An 18,971-nucleotide genomic window follows, 5' to 3' on the forward strand; every position below is an offset into this window, starting at 1 on the left:
CACACACACACACAAAAACGGCTATGAACTGCAAACCTCTGTTTACATTTTAGACACATAGTTGTCTAACAGACTGGCTACGGCAAACAGAAAATATGTTAGGAGTGCAGCAGAGGCAGCTGACAGATCTGGCTTGCATCCTGTCTTCCCTGGGGTTGGTTAGGAGAATAACAGAAGGAAATTGGAAGGAAAATTGATCTCAAATTAGGAAACAAACATCAATCTTGATCAATTTAAAGATATTATCTTTCTAATTTAGAGAGAAAACAGCAGCAGAAGCTGGAGTGAGTTTGGAGATTCTCAATGATTATATGAAGAAACTAGAACTTGCATCACCAAGCCAGTAAGTACAAGTAAGGCTGCAACTAACAATTATTTTCATTATTCATCAAGGCAGACCATTTTTTCCATTTATCAATCAATTGTCTGGTCTATAAAATGTCAGAAAATACAGAAAAATGCTTGTTGAAAAGTCCTTGTTGACTCTATTTTTGTCTGGGAAACAGTCAAAAATCCAAAGCTTTTCAGTTTACAATGATATAAAAACAGAGAAAAGAGCAAATCCTGGCATTAGATAAGCTGGACCTTACTATAACGATTAACTGAATAGTTGCAGATCGATTTTCCTGTCTATTGACTCACTGACTATAATTAAAAGACATCGTTTAACATGTACTGTCATATACTTCAGAGGTAGGACAAACATGTGCATTGAAACTGAAGGGATTTAAAAAAAAAAAAAAAGAAGCCTAATATTTATAACAACACAGTGAGATGTGGGACTTTTTATCCCCTTCCACTGAGACATAACACCCTCTGAAGTGAAGTGGTGGAGGTTCAGCAGTTCTGTGTCAAGGAAATGATTGGAAACGATTAGCGCAGACATTTTTCCCACAGGAGGAAATTGAGTTGAGCTAAAAAGTACAAGGTCAGGGGGATAAAAATGTCAAATCTTGACATTCTGGATCGGTTTCAAAAGGGATTGGGAGGAGGAAGAGGACTCCCTGGCAATTATCCGAGAATCCTCTGACCTCAATTGTATAATCTGACGTAGCTTATGTCTGCTGTGTTTCACCCTCAGCTGTTGGGACACTTTCATACAGTTGATTTGTGGAAGTTTTCAGGAAGGCACTCCCACTGGTCCTGATTGTGCCTCACTGGTTGCTCTGATAACTCCTCTGGTAAGTAAGGAATTAGCCATCTGTTTGTACTCGTACTTGTTTTTTTTGTTTTTGTAATGAGTGTTAAAAAAGCCTCTTCAGTCAAGGTGTGAGCGATTGTATAAAATATACACATGAAGGCATTACTGTGATTATCAGTATTGTCTAAATACCAGCCTTCCCTAGGTGTGACTCACGCCTGCTGCTCCAATTAACACATTTTGTACTATTGCTGTTTATAAAAAAGGTACCAGATTCTGTCATGAGCTTGTTGAGACTACCCAGCCAGTGATATGGAACGGATAGTACAAAGGCTTGCTCAAGTGTCTTTGGGAAGCCTGATTTTATTCACATCTTCTGCAATTATTTCTCTATTGTACTGAGTACCCGCACTTTGGAATCACAGCTCCTTTTATTTTTTATTTTTATTTTTTTTAAATCAACATTTTAACCAACTACAGATCTTCTTACAGGAAGGAAATTAAGGATATATATAGTAAAATGAACAGTGACATCGTAATGTCATTCATTTGGGTCAAGATATATAGATATATCAAGAAAATTATAATAAAAAGAGGAGTAAGAACTGTAGTTAGTCAAAATTTCGCTAATAAAATGAATGGCAACTGTAAATTTGAATGGTTAATTGAAAAATTATATTTATAAAATATCTGAATATAGTCAAAATGACTTCAAATTGCTTGTTTTGTCTGTCCAAAATCAAAAGATATTCAATGTATTATGACATAAACAGAAAAGGAAGCAGCTGGAAGTAGTTAATTTAAATGTTTTTACATTTTTGCTTAATAAATATTTAACAAATGACTATTGTCCATTCATTTCCTGATTATTAGTTTGTTCTGCATTAGACAGATGATGACGATGTAAAGTGTGTGTGGGAGCTTCATGTACAGCTGTAGGTGTTTTTACAAAAAGAAAAACTTTAGAATATCCCAGGTTTTCTTGACAGATAACTCAACCTTTCCAGTTCATCTGCATTTTCTTTCTCTACTTGCTCCTCCTGCTCACATCCCCCCTCTGATGCACTCTAATCTGAGGTCAGCTCTAAGTATTCCCATCTATTGGGTGTTAGTTACTTATTCCAGGGAACCCTCAACCCAGGCCGGAGATTACAGGCTATTAAACAGATGGGACATGGTTTATTCAATACTCTGCACTTGTTTTTAGACACAAATACACAATGTAAACAGCTATGTTTACATTTCTTCAGTGTGTTTTAGTAAGGAGGTACACATTACCAGAGATTAGTTCCAATAGATTAAATAATAATTAGGAAGCAAGAGTATGAGATTCTTTAAACTGAAATAATAACAGTTGCCAAAAAGGCCAATTATTGATTGGGGCAATCCACCAATTTTACATCAAAATGAGTTGACTTAATCATAAGGACTACTGCTTAGCCTGTGGAAATTGGGGTATAATGTCTGTGGCTCTGGAGGAGCTTCGTGAAGTCTGAACCTCACTATACCGGCTTTAATTTCCTGCATGATAGGAATCTTTTCTCTTTCCTACTATAGAACATCTGAGAAATATTTCTTTGAATACTTTGAGTATTTTATGTCAGTTTATAATTTTAATACAACTATTTTAAAATATAAATAAAAATATTTAAAAAAAAAAAAGGAAGCAAAAGTTGTTGGCATATCTTTTTTTATTTTTAAGTTCTGCTTTTACTACGTTGCAGTTTGCATAGTAAAATTTTTAACATTTTACACATATGACTACATTACACCTACACAAAATTTAAAAAGACATTACCGTTTCCAGGCAAGGACTGTTTAAAGAAAGACGCTACTGAGTTGCATTAGGGTAAATCTAAAATTCTGTGTTTTTGGAGCAGACTTATTTTATATTCAGATAAAAGGATAATGCCTTTAAGCATATTACACTGTATGTTTATTTCATGTGCTGCTGTTTCACTTATTTTAGAGCATGAGTGCATCTCCCGGGGCACACGTTAACATCTTAACAGCACAGCAGAAACCCTTTCTGCGTCCGTCTCGAGGGCAAGAAGTCCAGACTAACCCCCATTTTTACATCACTGTCCTTAAAAATCCTTCCTTGGTCACAGTGGGACACCAAGTAATCATGCCAACACACAGAGTCAATGACACTGATTCCCTCCAACAAATGCTCCCATTTCACGGTCAGAAGCCCTCACCTCACCACCACCACCTCCACCACCAAAACAGTCAGCTAATCCCTCTATCCAAACCCCTGGTGGGGAGGAATCTGCTCAAAGGAGCTTTGAGGATGAGGGCCTTCATCCTGTCTGCACATTTTGGTTGAACAAAGTTGAAAGTCTTATAACTTTGTGAAAAAGGAGGGAAATATGTAACAGTGAAATGTCAAATAAGTTCAGATTTAGTATTCAGATTTATTCCTGAATTCATAATGTTTCAAGAGAAAGAATGACTGTTGAAGGCAGAAAGAAGCTATTGTGTTGTGGAGCCCCGACACTCACATTTTCCTTGAATGATTGTAGGATCTGGTTGCATGACTGGGGTTATTTCTGAATACTGGATACTTAAAACTATAGATAATCAGAGTAATTGTTCCACTTGGGGCTACATAGTGCCGCTTTGGGAAAGAAATAACCATACAAAGCAATCTGACTCAATAGAATAGCAATTCTGCAGTGAAGTGCACCTAACAAGGCTTATGAAATGGATTGCTAAAATAGTACAGCTTGATCCTGGCTGCCACTCTATGGCTATACAACTCTTATCTTGGTCAATTTAATGTAAAACTAATTTTTGATATGATTCTTTTGCTATATTGTACAACCTAGAAATGAATAAATCAATCTAACACCTTCCCCACCTCCTCTCTCATTGTAACTCATTATGATTAACAACCAACTCATGCTCTACTTCTTCACTCCACAAAAACACCCCATTTCCATATTTAATTTTTCCACATTATGATAAAAGCCACACTGCTGGGGAGCTGTACTGCGAGCTTCACATTTACACACAAACATATGTCTCTTTGTGTTTCTACAACACAAAGACATGTTTTTCGCTGATTGTTGGCTCTCCTTTCCTCATAGGGTCTATTTCTGGATAGCGGATGAGCTTTGAAGTAAGAACATTTAAGAACCGTTATATGAATACTATTTTTTCTCTCTCAACACAACATGAAGAAGCTTTGAAGGCAAAATGAATTCCACAAAGCAGTCTGACACAATGCAAATGTAAATGTGCAGTGATATCCATGAAATCCCTACTTCTAAGAACGGCTGTGAAAATAGTACATTTTATTTTTGTTTTAATACAACAACCCAAGAATCATAGGACTCGTGCATGCAGAAATCCATCCATCCATCCAACAGAAGGCTAACAGCAATGACACACTTTTGTTTTTACATTTCAATGCAGTGATCAAAGTTCCTGTCATCTGTCAACCATCATTTTAATGTTTTAGAATCCAGGCTTAAATGGGGCCACATGTTGCATCATTTGTTTATTGAAACTAACTTTTCCATGAACCTTGTTCAACCTTTTTTGTAAAGCAAAGTGCTTATGGTTTCACTTTGGATACACAGAGCACAATAAAATGAAAATGCATCAAATATGCCTTCAGTCTTCAGTCAGATTAAATAAGCTAAATTGCCACAGAAAATCAGAAAACTCTGAAAACTGAAATAAGTTGCAAACCTAAAAACTGTTAACCTGAAATTTAAAGTCTAACGAGGAACATGGGCTGTAAATTCTGCTTTAGCTCTTTGACCTATAGATATATACACACACACACACACACATTATATACTATCTGGTTGCATTCGTCCTTCCCATGTTAACAATGCCAGTTACCCATAAATAAACAAATACAATATAAATATAAATAAAAAGCTCCAATATTGTACCATTATCATGATTCATTCAGTAAATTAACTGAATAATACTAAAAAAAAAAATGGTTATAAAACACAGACATTTTAGTCGTGGTGTAATTATAGTCATTACAGACTGACGCAAATGTCATTAGTGCTGCTGCATTGCTGCAAGGCAATTCAAAAGGCTAACAGATACAGCAGCCACAGTTTAATTTCAAACTATCTAAAGTAAAGAGTGCTTATATATCAGTTCAATATTCAATATTTTCTCTTTAAATCACTTATTAAAAAGTGAAAATCTCTTTTTGAAGCTTTGATCTTTTCTTTTCCAAATGCCTTCAGTCCTAAACTGCAGCCAAACGGGTCACATCTTCTTCAGATTATTGTAAAACAACCAACAACAAGTAAATAGACCAAGTAGTGAAGAAGCTTATGTCATCTCAAAGTTAGTTTTGTTCCGAGTTACAGATGTTAAAATACCCCATGCAGCATCTTCTATAAACAACCCCTGACGCCACAACAATATTAAAAAAAGGAATTGCGTTATCAAAGAAGCACGAAGTTCCCGATCCTCCCGCTCCCCCCCGACCACAATCTGCAGTCTCTCACCTCCACATTGATTGTGTAGTCGGAGCCGTCTAGCAGGGTGACTTTACACTGCATCATCTTCACCTTCTTCACTCCTCTCAAAGGAGACCGGGACAGACGACTGGTGGAAGACCTGTGGGATACCTGGTCCTCCTCCTGCTGCTCCTGAGGAAGGAAACAGGTGTCACTTCACAGTAATGAGTCGAATAATTCAATTTATATGTATAATTGTTTGTGATATGTACTGCACTGGATTGGACATCTGCTTTCTTTGTTAAACGGGATAAAGCAGTGAGGCGTCTCTCCACTGATTGAAGATGCAAAGCTTTTTAGGATGAAAGAGTTCACAGACCAGAAATTTAAAAATATGTTCTGCTCACCTAACTTTCTCCCTAAATGTCAGTTTCTTAATGTAGATGTCTTTGACAAAACCGCCCGTTCCGTCACATGTCTAAAACCTAAAAATAGAGACCCTGAGTGAATGTAATCAGGTCCCACTGAGAAGAGCTAGAGGTGTACTGCCATTTTGTCTTAAACTGAGAAAATCCAATTTTCCACTCCGCTGAAAACAAAGCCCTTCCTGACTGACTTCATGCTGAAAAAGCGGCCTTTGGCTTCCAGACATTTTTCCTTCTTACTCACACACAAAGTGGATTTAATGCCCCTTTTTATTTATATATTAAAAATGTCTTATCTTGTTCCTCAGGCTATATCCATCACATTGTGCGTATCTAATGTAGCGCATGCAGACCAGTTCTCCCTGTGGAACCACAGAGATGATTAACCTTACGAGAAAATTACATTTACCTTTAAAAAAAAAAAAAGAAAGAAAAAGGTGCATGAAAATTAAAGCAATAGTCAAATTTAGATTTGATTTAGTTTAGCTTTAAGAAATACTTAAGGATGTATTTAAAACATTTTACAAATAACATGTGACCGACATAAACACCACAGATGCATAAAATCATCAAAACTGTAAACTGAATCCACTTCATTCATATGTGCACCCTGCTGGACCAGAGAAATATCTCAGCCCGAGCATCTGTTTCACAGGAAGGACCGATGGCGCTGTGTCAGAGTGCTGTGATTTCTCTCAGCCTGTTCCTGCCAATTCATACAACTTCGACAATGGCAGCGCATCATCCATCATCCTCAGTGTCACACGAGGAGGGATGTTTAATGTTCACGTTAAGTTTAAGGGATACTGGAATGGCTGCGCTTAATAGGAGTTACACATTCATGTTTAAATTCTTAAAAATGTGGAATAAATTTGATCACCTGACTTTTCATCTAGGCCACCATCAGGTTAAAATGTCTCTTTGTCTTTGTGATCAAATACATGCAAAACTACTGGAATGCCCGTCAGCCTTAGCTGCACTTCGTGTTTGATGTTAATTAGCAAATGTTAGCATGCTAACATGTTACACTAAGATGGTTAAGATAGTAAACATTATACCTCTTAAACATGTTAGCATCAGGGTTTCAGCATTTGGTACAGCTTCGCTCTACATAACAAATGTGAATCCAGGACAAATGTGAACTATTTGGTTACTGTTGTGTAGTTATGCAAAAGAGTGGGCAATATAGATAAATTATGTGAATAATTTCATGTTCAACGTCAACATGTATCCTGATCTTGTACATATTCTAGAAATTCAATCAAAAAATGAGGTTTGCAAAAAATCCAGTGACTAAAATGCAACAAAAACAATCAAGGCAATTCACATTCATGCCAAAAAAAAAAAAAATGCAATTTTATCCAAAGGCAGTGGTGTGACCAACTAGAGCCATTAATTGGATAGTTAGCACAGTAAACATAATATGGCAAAATCTCAGATGTTCATAAATCCAGGGTATGCATCATCATTTGTTAACTAACATTAAAAATATTACATCTTATTATGATTTGTTGCTACATTACACAGCCCAGGACATAATGAATCTATCCATCACCTCGCCCTGCTTCTGCTGCTCTCTCATTACGGCCCATTATGATTCATGTGTAAACTCAATGCTCTATTTCTTCTCCTCATCAAACACATTCCCACACTTACACTTTTCCACATCATGGTAAAAAGCCACAAGTTAGGTCAGTGGGGGTGCGAGTCTCAGCATGCTCAAATTGCAATTACATGCTCTAACACGTGACAGATCATACGAAGGAAAAACATCTCAAAACCACCTCTGGTTTTTTTTTTCTGGGTGTCCACATCTGGCTGTGGGGACTTTGGCCTTTTGACCTGAATGGTGGCTGCTTGTACCTGACAGAAATCTACAAGTTTAAACTTAATTCAGTGCCAGTCTTTTTCTGAATGCTCAGATAAGACCATCAGTTACGTGCCTAAAATGTCACGTAAATGTAAAAATGATAAGACAGAACGGCTCAGAGCTAATCCCCACAATGTAATGAACATCAGTCAAACCTCTTTTTCGTGTGGATCTTGAAATCATTTTTCTGCTCTTCAGGTTACAGCCAGACAGACTAATGGTGATGTGGCTTCGAACTAGTGCAGGTAATTCAAATTTTCAAATGTAAGGGATTTGTTTGCCTTGAACTATATTTCACCACAATTGGGGTGACCGAATCTGTTTGCATGTACAGCTAGGGACACTGTTTCACTTTCAACCAGTAAATTAGGAAATAAGCAGGAATCTGCTTTGAGTCTGAGACAGTGCCCCTGCAGTTTGGAAGAAGTAGAAATTCAATCTGTAGATCGATTAGATAGTAAACCCAGAAGGTTGCTTGGCCCAAAATCTGCAGACAAGCACTCAGTGTTCAGATAACATTAGTAGCTACTTGGGCTGGCTCAGACATAAAATGGACAGGCTGCAGGCTACACTCTTCTTAGCAGAGATCACTGGTTTTAAAAGACACTGAACTAGAGGTTTTTTACTCTTATAAACAAGTATACTGAAAGATCGATTTCATCCACAAGATGAATAATTCATCTACAATTGAAGATAATTCATCTTCAATTGTAGATGAACTATTATTTTTGTATTGATCAGTTTAAATCATAATAAAATCCTGGTTGTTTATGTGCCAGAGTGGTGTGAAGTTTAAGGTCAAGGGTCCCACACCATCTTGAACATTTATGTACATTTTGAAAAACTTTCAAGGCCTTGGTTTTTTCCCTCAAATTCACAAACTTTCAAGGACCTGTGGGGATCAGATGTAAGATTAACTGTCCTACAAGAAAAACAAGACATTTACTACATTGCTTTACAAACAAAATGAGTCGACTAGATACATTTGGAAATTTGGAAATGACTGGTTGTTTGAACTTTACTCGCATTGTGTTTTAAAAGAAAGTCTTTGATAGGACCAACTAACAGTCAGAAACCCAAATATGTTCAGTTTATAGTTATAAAACAAAGAAAAGCAGCAAATCTTCATATTTTGAGAAGCCTGCTTTATTCAAGATTAATTACTTTAACCTTTAAGACATTTTCTGTTTGCAATGTGGCTGCAGTACTTATTTGTGTTCATTTCATTTCCCTAAACCAGACATCTCAAACCATGAAATGCTAAAAGCTGTGAGGTTATACTTCAGTAGCTCGGTTTACTCATTCTTCCCACAGCTGCGTGAAGTTATGTTAATTAGTACAATCAGCTGACATAACTCTGGGAATGAAAACATCCACACTTTGTCTGGGTATTTTTTTTCAATCTGTGTTTCATCCATTCCCAAAATAAAAGCACGGAGCACTGCCTGAAACACATGTTTACTTGTCAACAGATGCATTTGTTGTGCAGCCATAACCGCTACTGAGAACACTGAGGCCACATCGTCAGTATGTTTTCTTTTGTTCATTTCCATTTTTCACACAAAGACACAATTCATTCAGGAGTGGGATGAATGGTGTGTAGTGTGTTCTCAAATCCAAGCCCAATCTACAGGGATATGTACAGTGTTTACACCATAAAACCACTCTCAATTGAATTACTGAGTGTTTTTTATGAGCAAAACATGGAAAGCATGTTAGGCTGACTGATTTTCACTGAATTCAAGCTGTCAGTGGCCACTGGCTGGATCCTCGTGTTGTGGCTGTGGTTTCTGAAGAAGCTGACCTGTTCTTTCCTGGCCGGGGTGCTGTGTCCGGCGGCGGCGGGAAGCTGCTCCGGTTGGTTCTGTGGCGAGGTGGGTTCGGCTGCTTTCGCTTTCCCCTTCTCCGTCTCCTTGTTCTCCTGCGGCTGCTTGGCCTCGGAGTCTGCGCCTGATTCGGTTGTCATGGTAAATCACGCTGCAGTGGAGAAAAGGAGAAAAGGAGAAAAGAGGAGGGGAAAAGGGGAAAACTAGATGAGTCAGCTGAGATGTTATGAATTGATATACCGTCGCTTTTCAGCCCTGTGCAATGATAAGCTCATGCTCGGATGCAAATGCAGAGATGTGGATATTGTTTGACAGCAGAATAAAAAGTGAAATTAATGTAAGTGGCTTAGGTGCATTCGGGTCCCGTTCTCAATAATCTCACGAGTGTCAGTAGCTGATAATGGAAAGTGCTTAGACTGCTGGTGCCCTGACAACCACAATATATTATACACAATATACTGCATCTTTTCACATAAACTGGTTCCAAACACTCTCACCTAGGGCTGCAACTGAGAATTATTGTCATTATCTGACAGTTATTTTCTCTATTCATCATTTGGTCTGTCAACTGTCAGAAAATGTATGCCACAATTTCCCCCAATGCAACTGAGGTCCTGTTTTGTCCAAAACACAGAGACATTCAGTTTACAGTGGTATAAAGCAGCAAATCCTCACACTGGAGGAGCTGGAATCAACAAATGTTTGGCAGTTTTCTGTTGCTTGACTGTTCAAATAAACTAAATGTTACAGCTCTAGCCTCGCCCTCTGCTAAAAGTATCTACATATCGGACCAAATTCAATCACTTATCAAAAAATAGTGCTGAAACAAGTGACAAAATGTAATAATTCATTTAGAGTAATTTATCAAATCAACATTGCAGCTTCTTGTACATTTTCCTTTTGTGTTTTCCACTAGTTGTTCAGACAAAATAAGCAACTGGTAAACAACTTGCTATGGGTATTTGTTTAAATCAATTTTGGGCCGCAACTAATGATTATTTTCATTATAGATTAATCTGGCGGTCATTTGTGTGATTCATTTTAATGTATTAAATCATTTATTCAATAAAATGCTATAAAATATTGAAAACTGTCTATCACAGTTAACTAAAACCCAAGATGACGTCTTCAAATGTCAGACAGTCCAAAATCCAAATATATTACATATAAACAATGATCTAAATAGTTGCAGATTATGTATGTAGTGATGGACCAATAGATTATTTAACTAATTGTCTCAGCACTAAAACAATCAATTAAGCAGAAAAAAGGATAATCAGTAATGCAAATGATAATAGCATTTTCCTCAATGCTGAACAATGTCTTTCATGCCCACCCAGATTCTCTGCAGAGTATTTACACACAAGCATTCAAAGTATCTGAAGTGTACCAGTGCACATCTTTTATAGCATGACCTTCTCCCTTGGTGAATAGCAGCATACCAGCGACAGATGGGGTCCCAAGGGCCTAAAACTTTGTAATGAGCGGAAACATCTAACGACCAGTTTTGCAAAACAAAGATGACAGATAGGATGGATGGCACTGGGGGCCCCTGCACTAACCGTACCCACAGGCTTTGACATTGGGATGTGGGGTTTGGAGGGCGTGTGTGCGGGACAGCAACACTGGGCCTCTGCTGCAGGGAGTCTGGGGTTTGTAGTATGGATGCCTGTCATTCTCCTGTTGGCCTGCTTCTCCCTGAGCTCTATTTATAGGGCCGTGTTTACTCCGAGGTGGGAGGATCTCTGACTTCCAGCCGCGGTCGGGGACAGCAGCCTCAGGATCACACACACTCTGGGCTGAGGTGATCCCCGAAACTTTTAACACATGCTGAAAGAAAAACTGCTGCAATAAAACTACAATGGAGAACTATGGCTCAATACAAAACCACCACTAGGTATTGAAAATCCACAAGCAAGAATTTGCTTTTTGTGGGTCAAGATATTTAATAGTTTGTAATAAGAAACCAGTCTGTCAGAAAACATTATGAAGGCTTTTTTGCAGACTAAATTTGGCCCACATGGCCAACTCCACGTGTCCTGCTGTGACCAGCACATAGCTGGATTATTAACAGCTGGAGTCCATGCCCTCATCATGCCTCCATGTTGTTTTGTTCAGCTTACACTCTGTAACAGATGCCTTATTTCAGAACTGCTGAACTAAAATGAGTGTTTTATGTGGAGATAAAGCCCAATAGGTGTGATTATTAGCATGTAGACGAGGACAAAAGCTCTTGATTCAAGATCATTTGGTTATTACCACTTATTATAGTGCAGAATGATACAGGTCTTAAGTAACTCCAAAGGGTAACTCATCTTGGCTAATAAGGTGTGGGTTTGGTTTTAAAAATAAGATTACAATGTAAAGCCAAATAACAAAGGACACTTCAGAGCAGAGTTGTTAGTGTTTAAGTTGATTAGACTGATGCGGACTCAAAACAGCAGTAAATAAGACTTGGAAAAGAGTCTAAACACTTGGGAGTTTTATGTCATTTCTGCATTTACTTTCAAAGAAGTAGAACGAGCAGCAAGGGTCACTGAACGCAGCATGCTGATTAAACTCTTTCTAATGTTCCACTTCAATACCTTCAGGTGCTAGCCATAAAGATCAACAAATCTAGATCACCGGCTCGAGCAGCAGCAATATGAATTAAGTGATAAAGTCACAAGATCCAAAGTCCAGCCCTGGCTTTGAAAAGAGGTTGTTCTCCAAGTGAGGAGAACTGATTCTAAAAAGACCACTGAGCCAGATTCAACCCATTCCTGTCAAAACATCTCTGCTGCTCTGTTCTATCATGTATGTCATGTGTTGAGGAGCGGCTCAGTGATCAGCTGACAGATGATGGCTGCACAGCTAACCTTTGCTTCTCTTAACGCTGCTATGAAACAGGAACTATGGTAGGAGGGGAGGAAAGGAACATCTTAGCACCATAGAAATGGAAGAAGAATACGTTCAGTCACTGGTGACAGGCACTCTTCACGGGGCCACACAACAGCCTACACAGTAGCCTTGTGTGTGGCCCTCACCATGGACTGGCACATACATTATGCATTCAGAACGCTGTATTCACAACTCATTGAGTGCCCTGGACTACTGCTAGTATACAGGACTGACTGATGATTGCTCCGACATAAGCCTAATCATATTGAGTTTAGGATTCAGCTAAAGGCGAAGACTTTTCTGTGTGTCTTTTACTTAAATAAATGTGTGCTTTGCTGCTGTATTGTTGATTAATCTTGCGTAACAAAGACTCAACCTCTCAGGTCATGCAAGCTTTTACGTTTGCTGTCAGAAACAGCTGGTGTTTGGCTAGTTTTTAACCACGAGAATCCTCCGGCACACAGGAAGTAGGGATGGAGTTTGATAGCGTTCAAATCCACTTACAGGGGATTTAAAAGGATTCAAAGTTGATGCAGTTTGCCTTTCAACATTCGCAAGTAGCTAAAGGCTAAAATAAGCACAACTCAAAGATGTCTAATCACCTTTTGTTGGCTGATAAGGCAGAAACCCTACAGTTTCTAGTGCCGGCCTAATTAATGTTCACAACCTGTAACTACAGCTGCTACAGTCTATATGTTTCCCACTGCTCTGTGGCAATGAGTAGATCAGCTGTTTGATAAGAGATTAATGAGCTGCGGAGCTTAACCAATCCAGGCTATTCTGCCAACTGGGACCCAAGTCCAAAATGGATGGCTAACAGGAAGTAATGCATTTCTTTCTTTTATCAGTAAAACTGAGGAATTCAAAAAAAGAGAAGAGCTCATCACTAAGTACCCAGCTATACCTCTACCCCCCTCTCTCTGAACACAACCGGTGGAGGCAGTCGGCCGCCCACCTAGATCCAGGGCCTGCTTGAGATTTCTTGCCACGGTCACCAAGTGCTTCCTCATGGTGGGAATTGTTCAGTCTCTGACTAATTTTCATGGAGTATTGTCTAGACCTGATCCATGAGAAAAGTGTCCTGAGATAACTGCTGTTATTTGGCGCTATACAAATAAAACGGAATCAGTTTGAACAGCGACAGTAACCGTGGCTGAAAAGAAAAGAATGCGGAGAGAAGAAACTCAAACCTCGTCTACGGATAATGCGAAACACTACAACCACGAGCCTCTGGTGTCAAAGATGTCATCAAATTTCTCTCCCAGACTACCACGTTAAAAACAGCTTTTCACTCAGCCGCCACCTGATGGGAAGCACATGTTTTTTCTCAGTTGTGCTTACAGAGAAAAACTCAGTGATGTGACTTCCAAAGAGGGACAAACAGAAACCATCTATTACTTCCTCAAATCTTCCACAGAAAAACAATTAGATGGTTAATACTATACACACCCATTTCCTCTTTCCTATATAAATCAAACTGACCCACAGTTAATCAAACTCACAGTCTGCCACTAAACAAACCAATTCAATCAGAAATCAAATCACATTCAGACTGACTGAGACCACCGACTGCAGTGGACATTCATGTCCATGCTAAAAGCTCGGCAGAGGTTTATCAGTAATCATCTACATTACATAATTGATCACTGACACTAAATGCCGCGGTGCATGCAAACCCCCATTTTAAGGTCCATTTGTGATTGTCATGCAGTGTTGAAAAGTGGCCTGTGCACATGGAGTCACACAAACACGCTCGCGGGAGGATGAGAGACCGCCATCTGTGCTGAGTGCCATTAGCCGGAGTACACCACAGCTGGGCCCATCCCTTCGACCCCTGCCCCCACACACATTACCCCCCCCGGGGGCTTATGGAGGTTACACGGAGGGGAATGGTTGGCTTTTTTTGACACGTCGAGGCCCATCCCGAGCAGGCCTGCTGTATATGATGCGACCCCTCTACATGGCTACAGGGCTGACAGCTGTCACACACACAAACCCAGCTCCTGTAATAGGATACCATGTAGCTGGTCTGGCTACTTAAATGAGACACCTTTGCTGAGGGGTTACAGATCACCGAAGAGCTTTCGACTGTCCTGACGTCCGAAAAACAAACAAAATGACTGATCTGTTTAGTCATAAACGTGATGTTCTATTGTAGGCAAACCATGTCCATCTCCAATGTTCACTGCTGTTAAGGGATTCACTCAATGCCTGAAATCTAAACGACAGTGACTTATAATAGATGAAACATTAGATTAGGCTCCACATGCATAGAGTGCCACCAGTAATGGCAACCGCTGGTGAGAGTTTGTACTGGCACAAAAACAGTACGGCTGTCTGAAGAAAACGCTCAGTCCTAAGCTCACTTCATCAGCAACAGCTTCTCCACAGTGAGCTCTGACTTTAGCAAAGTGTGATGGACATTTTTCTCTGTTTTATAACATTTATAGGATGTATGAAAGAAAATAATCGTTAATTGCAGCCCTAGAATTTTGGAAACCTTTAAGACTTAAAGCCAAACACCCATCTCCCCAAAAAGCTACGAGTAAAAACAAGACAGACTGGAATGGACAGAGCTTTAATTTAACCGGGTTTAACAGCAGAAGAGGCGGCAAAAGTATGACACCGGACACCCTGCCTTTACCTGATCGCCAGTCCGCGTAAACTGGTGTAACAAGCAACGTGAGAATCGAATTGTTAGTCTGACACCTCCAGTGAGACTCTTCCTGTATTTCAGTGACAAACAACAACAAGAAGTAGCTGACCTCACAAACAAAGCTACAAGATAGTGATAGACATGTTTACAGAGAAGCTGAATTGGGCAAAAGACAGGTACAAAATGTCTCAACAACATTTTACAGCTGAGCACAGTTCAGCTCTGCCCTCAACAATTCAAGACATTTAAACAACACAGATCTGTTTTCTACCTCAGTGGGTCCGGCCAGAACATTCTCCAGCTCTGGTGCAGCACAAACACAAAGTGTTCACAAAGAGTTCTGGGAACTACTATTTCATTTAGAGAGCCAACAAAGACGATCAACCAATCAATAAAACAAGCCTTCTACAGAAGTTCCTACCCAGCTATAAAATGTCCAAAATCAAAACATCAGTGACACAGCAAAACATCTAAAAACCGACGCTTTGTGACAGTGCTTTTTGGTTTTTATCTTATTATTGTAGTTGGGTTAAAAACATTTTGCATTCACACTTTGTTCCTGTTTATAAGTTACACCTAGCTAAAAATATCGCAGTCTGATGCAGCAGTTCTGCAATAAATGTTGACTTGGTTCTGGAGAGTGCTGTTTGTGGTGCTAAACCTTCGTGATCAGAAAGCTGCACCTTTCTAAAACAACCCATTTTAGCTAGGTGTACCTAATAAATTGGTAGAAAAAGTTGAAGTTATTTTCTGGGACTGATGAAAATGTGATGAGTTTTTAAAAATATGTGAACTGTTTCTGTTTTAAGTGTCAAACACCACTTATAGCAGCAACAGCAGCATTTGGGGAAGGCGGACTGGTCACATGAAGGTGACTCCAAGCTTAGAGCATTTTTGCTGAGGACGCCATAAATCTTGTCAGCTTGCGGCGTTTACATTCTTGGCATTACTATCTCTAACAGCAAGACATTCAGGGACACAACAGACGGACCAACTAACTTAACTGTTACCGCAACTTGACTGTACGCTCGCACATTATGAGACACCATCAGTGTGTCTTTGTTGGCGTGCAGTCGCTTGAAGCCAGGGCTTGGTTTCCTTGAAAACCTGGCACAAACATCACCAATGTCTCTGACAGGGAAACAATTCCTGAAGTACACGTATGCTGGAGTCTCTCGGCCCCGCTGTACAGCTCCATTAGACAAAAGTAAAAAGGCCCTGTTAATGTAATAGATTAGAACTAAACCTTGGTGGCTTTATCAGGAGCTAATAACTTCTTATACAGTGGCTGAGACGGGCCAATAGGGATTAAGCATTTTATGAGATTAGCTATAGGTAATCAGTAAATCAGCTATGACTTGATTACCAATAATGTCTGCGTGAGTGCATTATGTCGCAATGGAGCCTCGGGGTTGTTGACATCAACACTGAACTCCTCTTTTATAATTAGACAGTGTATGCTCATTGGGAAATACTCCAGCCTCACCAGATGAATATAATGTATACTGAAAGAGGGCTGCAACTAATTACTATCACAGATCCCAAAAGCCAAGTCGACTTAAATTGCTTGTTTTGTCCAACCAACAGTCCAAAATACAAATATATTTAGTTTAAAATTACAGAAGACAAAGAAAACTAAAATCTTTGCTTAACCCCCCTGACTTAAACGATTAACTAATGATAAGTAGTACTAATTTGTTTTGTCGATCAATTACTAGATTCATTGACTTATTGTTGCACAACCAGGCTGTATTCTGCAACACAAAAAGCAGTCACAGCTTAAGTGGATTCTAAAATGACACAATTTAGAGACAAATTCTTCTTATAAAATCGAATCACCCTTGTTGACCTTTTACAGACAAAACTAATAAAAAAGAGGCTGTTGCTCTTTGCCTTTATATGAGCTCAGTGCTCATTCATTACCTCAATTCACCATTTGGTCTTTAATATGTCAGACAATAGATAGATATGTTGAGGGGTTGTGATCAATAAGTTGCTCATTTAGTCAGAGAAGATTTCCAAAACGCAAAAAATATTCAGTTTACAATCATATAAAAGACAGAACGTTTTTGGTTTATGCTTAGAAAAGGATGAATTGATTATCAGAATAGTCTGACTCTGTTACTTGATAAATTGTTGCATTTTTTAAAAACATATACATCTACTATTGCATTCTGTAGGGGCCTATTTCACCTTTGAAAGAGCAGTTGCTGTTCAAGTCAATGATTCTTAACCACTGAAAATAGTATAAAATCTAATCACCCTTGTTGACCTTTTACAGACAAAAACAATGATAAGAGACTGTTGCTGTTTACCTTTGCATGACCCCATTGTGTCTCTGAGAGCAAAAGACCTAACCTTGTTATTGGTAGTTTTCCTTTAACAACCAGTCTGAGAATAGAGGGTGCCATATATTGTAGAAATCTCGAGGCCTTCTGAGACAAATGTGTGGTTCTGGGGTAGAAAAATAAGGTTGATTTGAACTGACTGGGTGGTTTTAGCCTTGTAAAGCTACACTATCCCTACAGAATGTGGACTTTGCATATAAAGCTTGATTTCCACCCTTTATATTACACAATGTTAGCAGATGTTTGTGCTTTTTTAAGCAAATATGGGACAGAAATACCTCAATATCCCAGTTAACAGGTAAAAGTAAACAGGCTGGGATCACAATGCGCTCTCTCAATGAATGAACCTAAAAAGCCTGAAAACAAGGCCCATAATGTTGCTGCCTTTCAATGCTACTGCAACAACAGCTTACTGTGCATCTTAATTAAATTGTCAAGTCAGACTCCGGCCATAGCATGCCGTGCCTTCAAGGATGTGGAGGATGCTAAAAGAGGATCCAGACCGTGTCATCCTGCCCCTAACCACGCCTACCGCACTGCAGATCAAAAAAAAAAAAAAAAACACCCAAGTATGTCGTCTTAACCTCGGACAATATAACAATTTGAATCCACGAACTGTCTTCAAATGTTACCGTGTGTGCCAGTGACTCAGCGCTGCCCTTCACTGATAAAATGCGGTGGGTTAAAAAGGTTGGAAAAAGCATCTGTATCGTCTTGCTTTCACCCCATTTTTTTTCCTCCACTTTTCTGCCTCGAAACTGGAGCACGTTAGCCGACTGTACCTTAAGCGGTTTTGTTTCTTTGAAATATCCGCCCAAACCTGGACTTTTAGCTACAAAATAACGGCCGCCGCAGGCAGCCCATTCAGCTAAAACACAACATATCGCTACAATGTTACGCACCGAGGGGTTTAAAGCAAAAAAGCGGAATAAAAAAAGAAGGTTATGACCAATGTTTTTAGCCACGTCCACTCGACTTTTCCGCCTGAGTGAATACAGTAGGAGTATATTTTCTTTAATGTTAATTGTCTGTCATCGGCCGGGGGTGTTGTGGTCAGACGACCCCAGAATACTGGCAAGAGAGGAGATAATTCAAAGAATTGTACAACCCGGGAAGCGAGCGTCTCTTGTAAGAGTGTGATATTAAAGGAGAAAAAGCAGCAAAAGAAAAAGGTTTATTACCAGGTAAGCCGTCCTCGTTCAGCTGGTTATACGAGTTGCATTCGTAGTGGGCTTCTGTTTCCTGACAGCGGTGCTACTCTGCTGCAGTTCCCCCTCTCCACCAGCCTATCAAACTCCACTATGCAGCTGAGAGTAGAATTGTGGGATATGAGGACAGCCGGGGCATTATTTTAGCAGCACACCCTCCCGAACACACACACACACA

The 18,971-nt window shown here is 39.3% G+C and overlaps 1 protein-coding gene across 1 annotated transcript in view; it reads right to left on the minus strand.

Moving 5' to 3' along the window:
* epb41l3b (erythrocyte membrane protein band 4.1-like 3b) overlaps positions 1 to 18,916 on the minus strand; it is a 43,720-nt gene extending 24,804 nt beyond the window's left edge. Inside the window, exons 1-3 of the mRNA XM_035670144.1 lie at positions 18,767 to 18,916; positions 9,680 to 9,852; positions 5,629 to 5,772 (exon numbers count right to left, since the gene is read on the minus strand). Coding sequence (XP_035526037.1) covers positions 5,629 to 5,772; positions 9,680 to 9,841 — 306 coding nt within the window. The 5' untranslated portion in view covers positions 9,842 to 9,852; positions 18,767 to 18,916. The remainder of the gene's footprint in view (positions 1 to 5,628; positions 5,773 to 9,679; positions 9,853 to 18,766) is intronic.
* Positions 18,917 to 18,971: the final 55 nt, after the last annotated feature.

The sequence above is a fragment of the Morone saxatilis genome, unplaced genomic scaffold (assembly GCF_004916995.1).
Source record: "Morone saxatilis isolate NCDOM2014 unplaced genomic scaffold, NCSU_SB_2.0 Contig23, whole genome shotgun sequence".
NCBI classification, from domain to species: Eukaryota; Metazoa; Chordata; class Actinopteri; family Moronidae; genus Morone; species Morone saxatilis.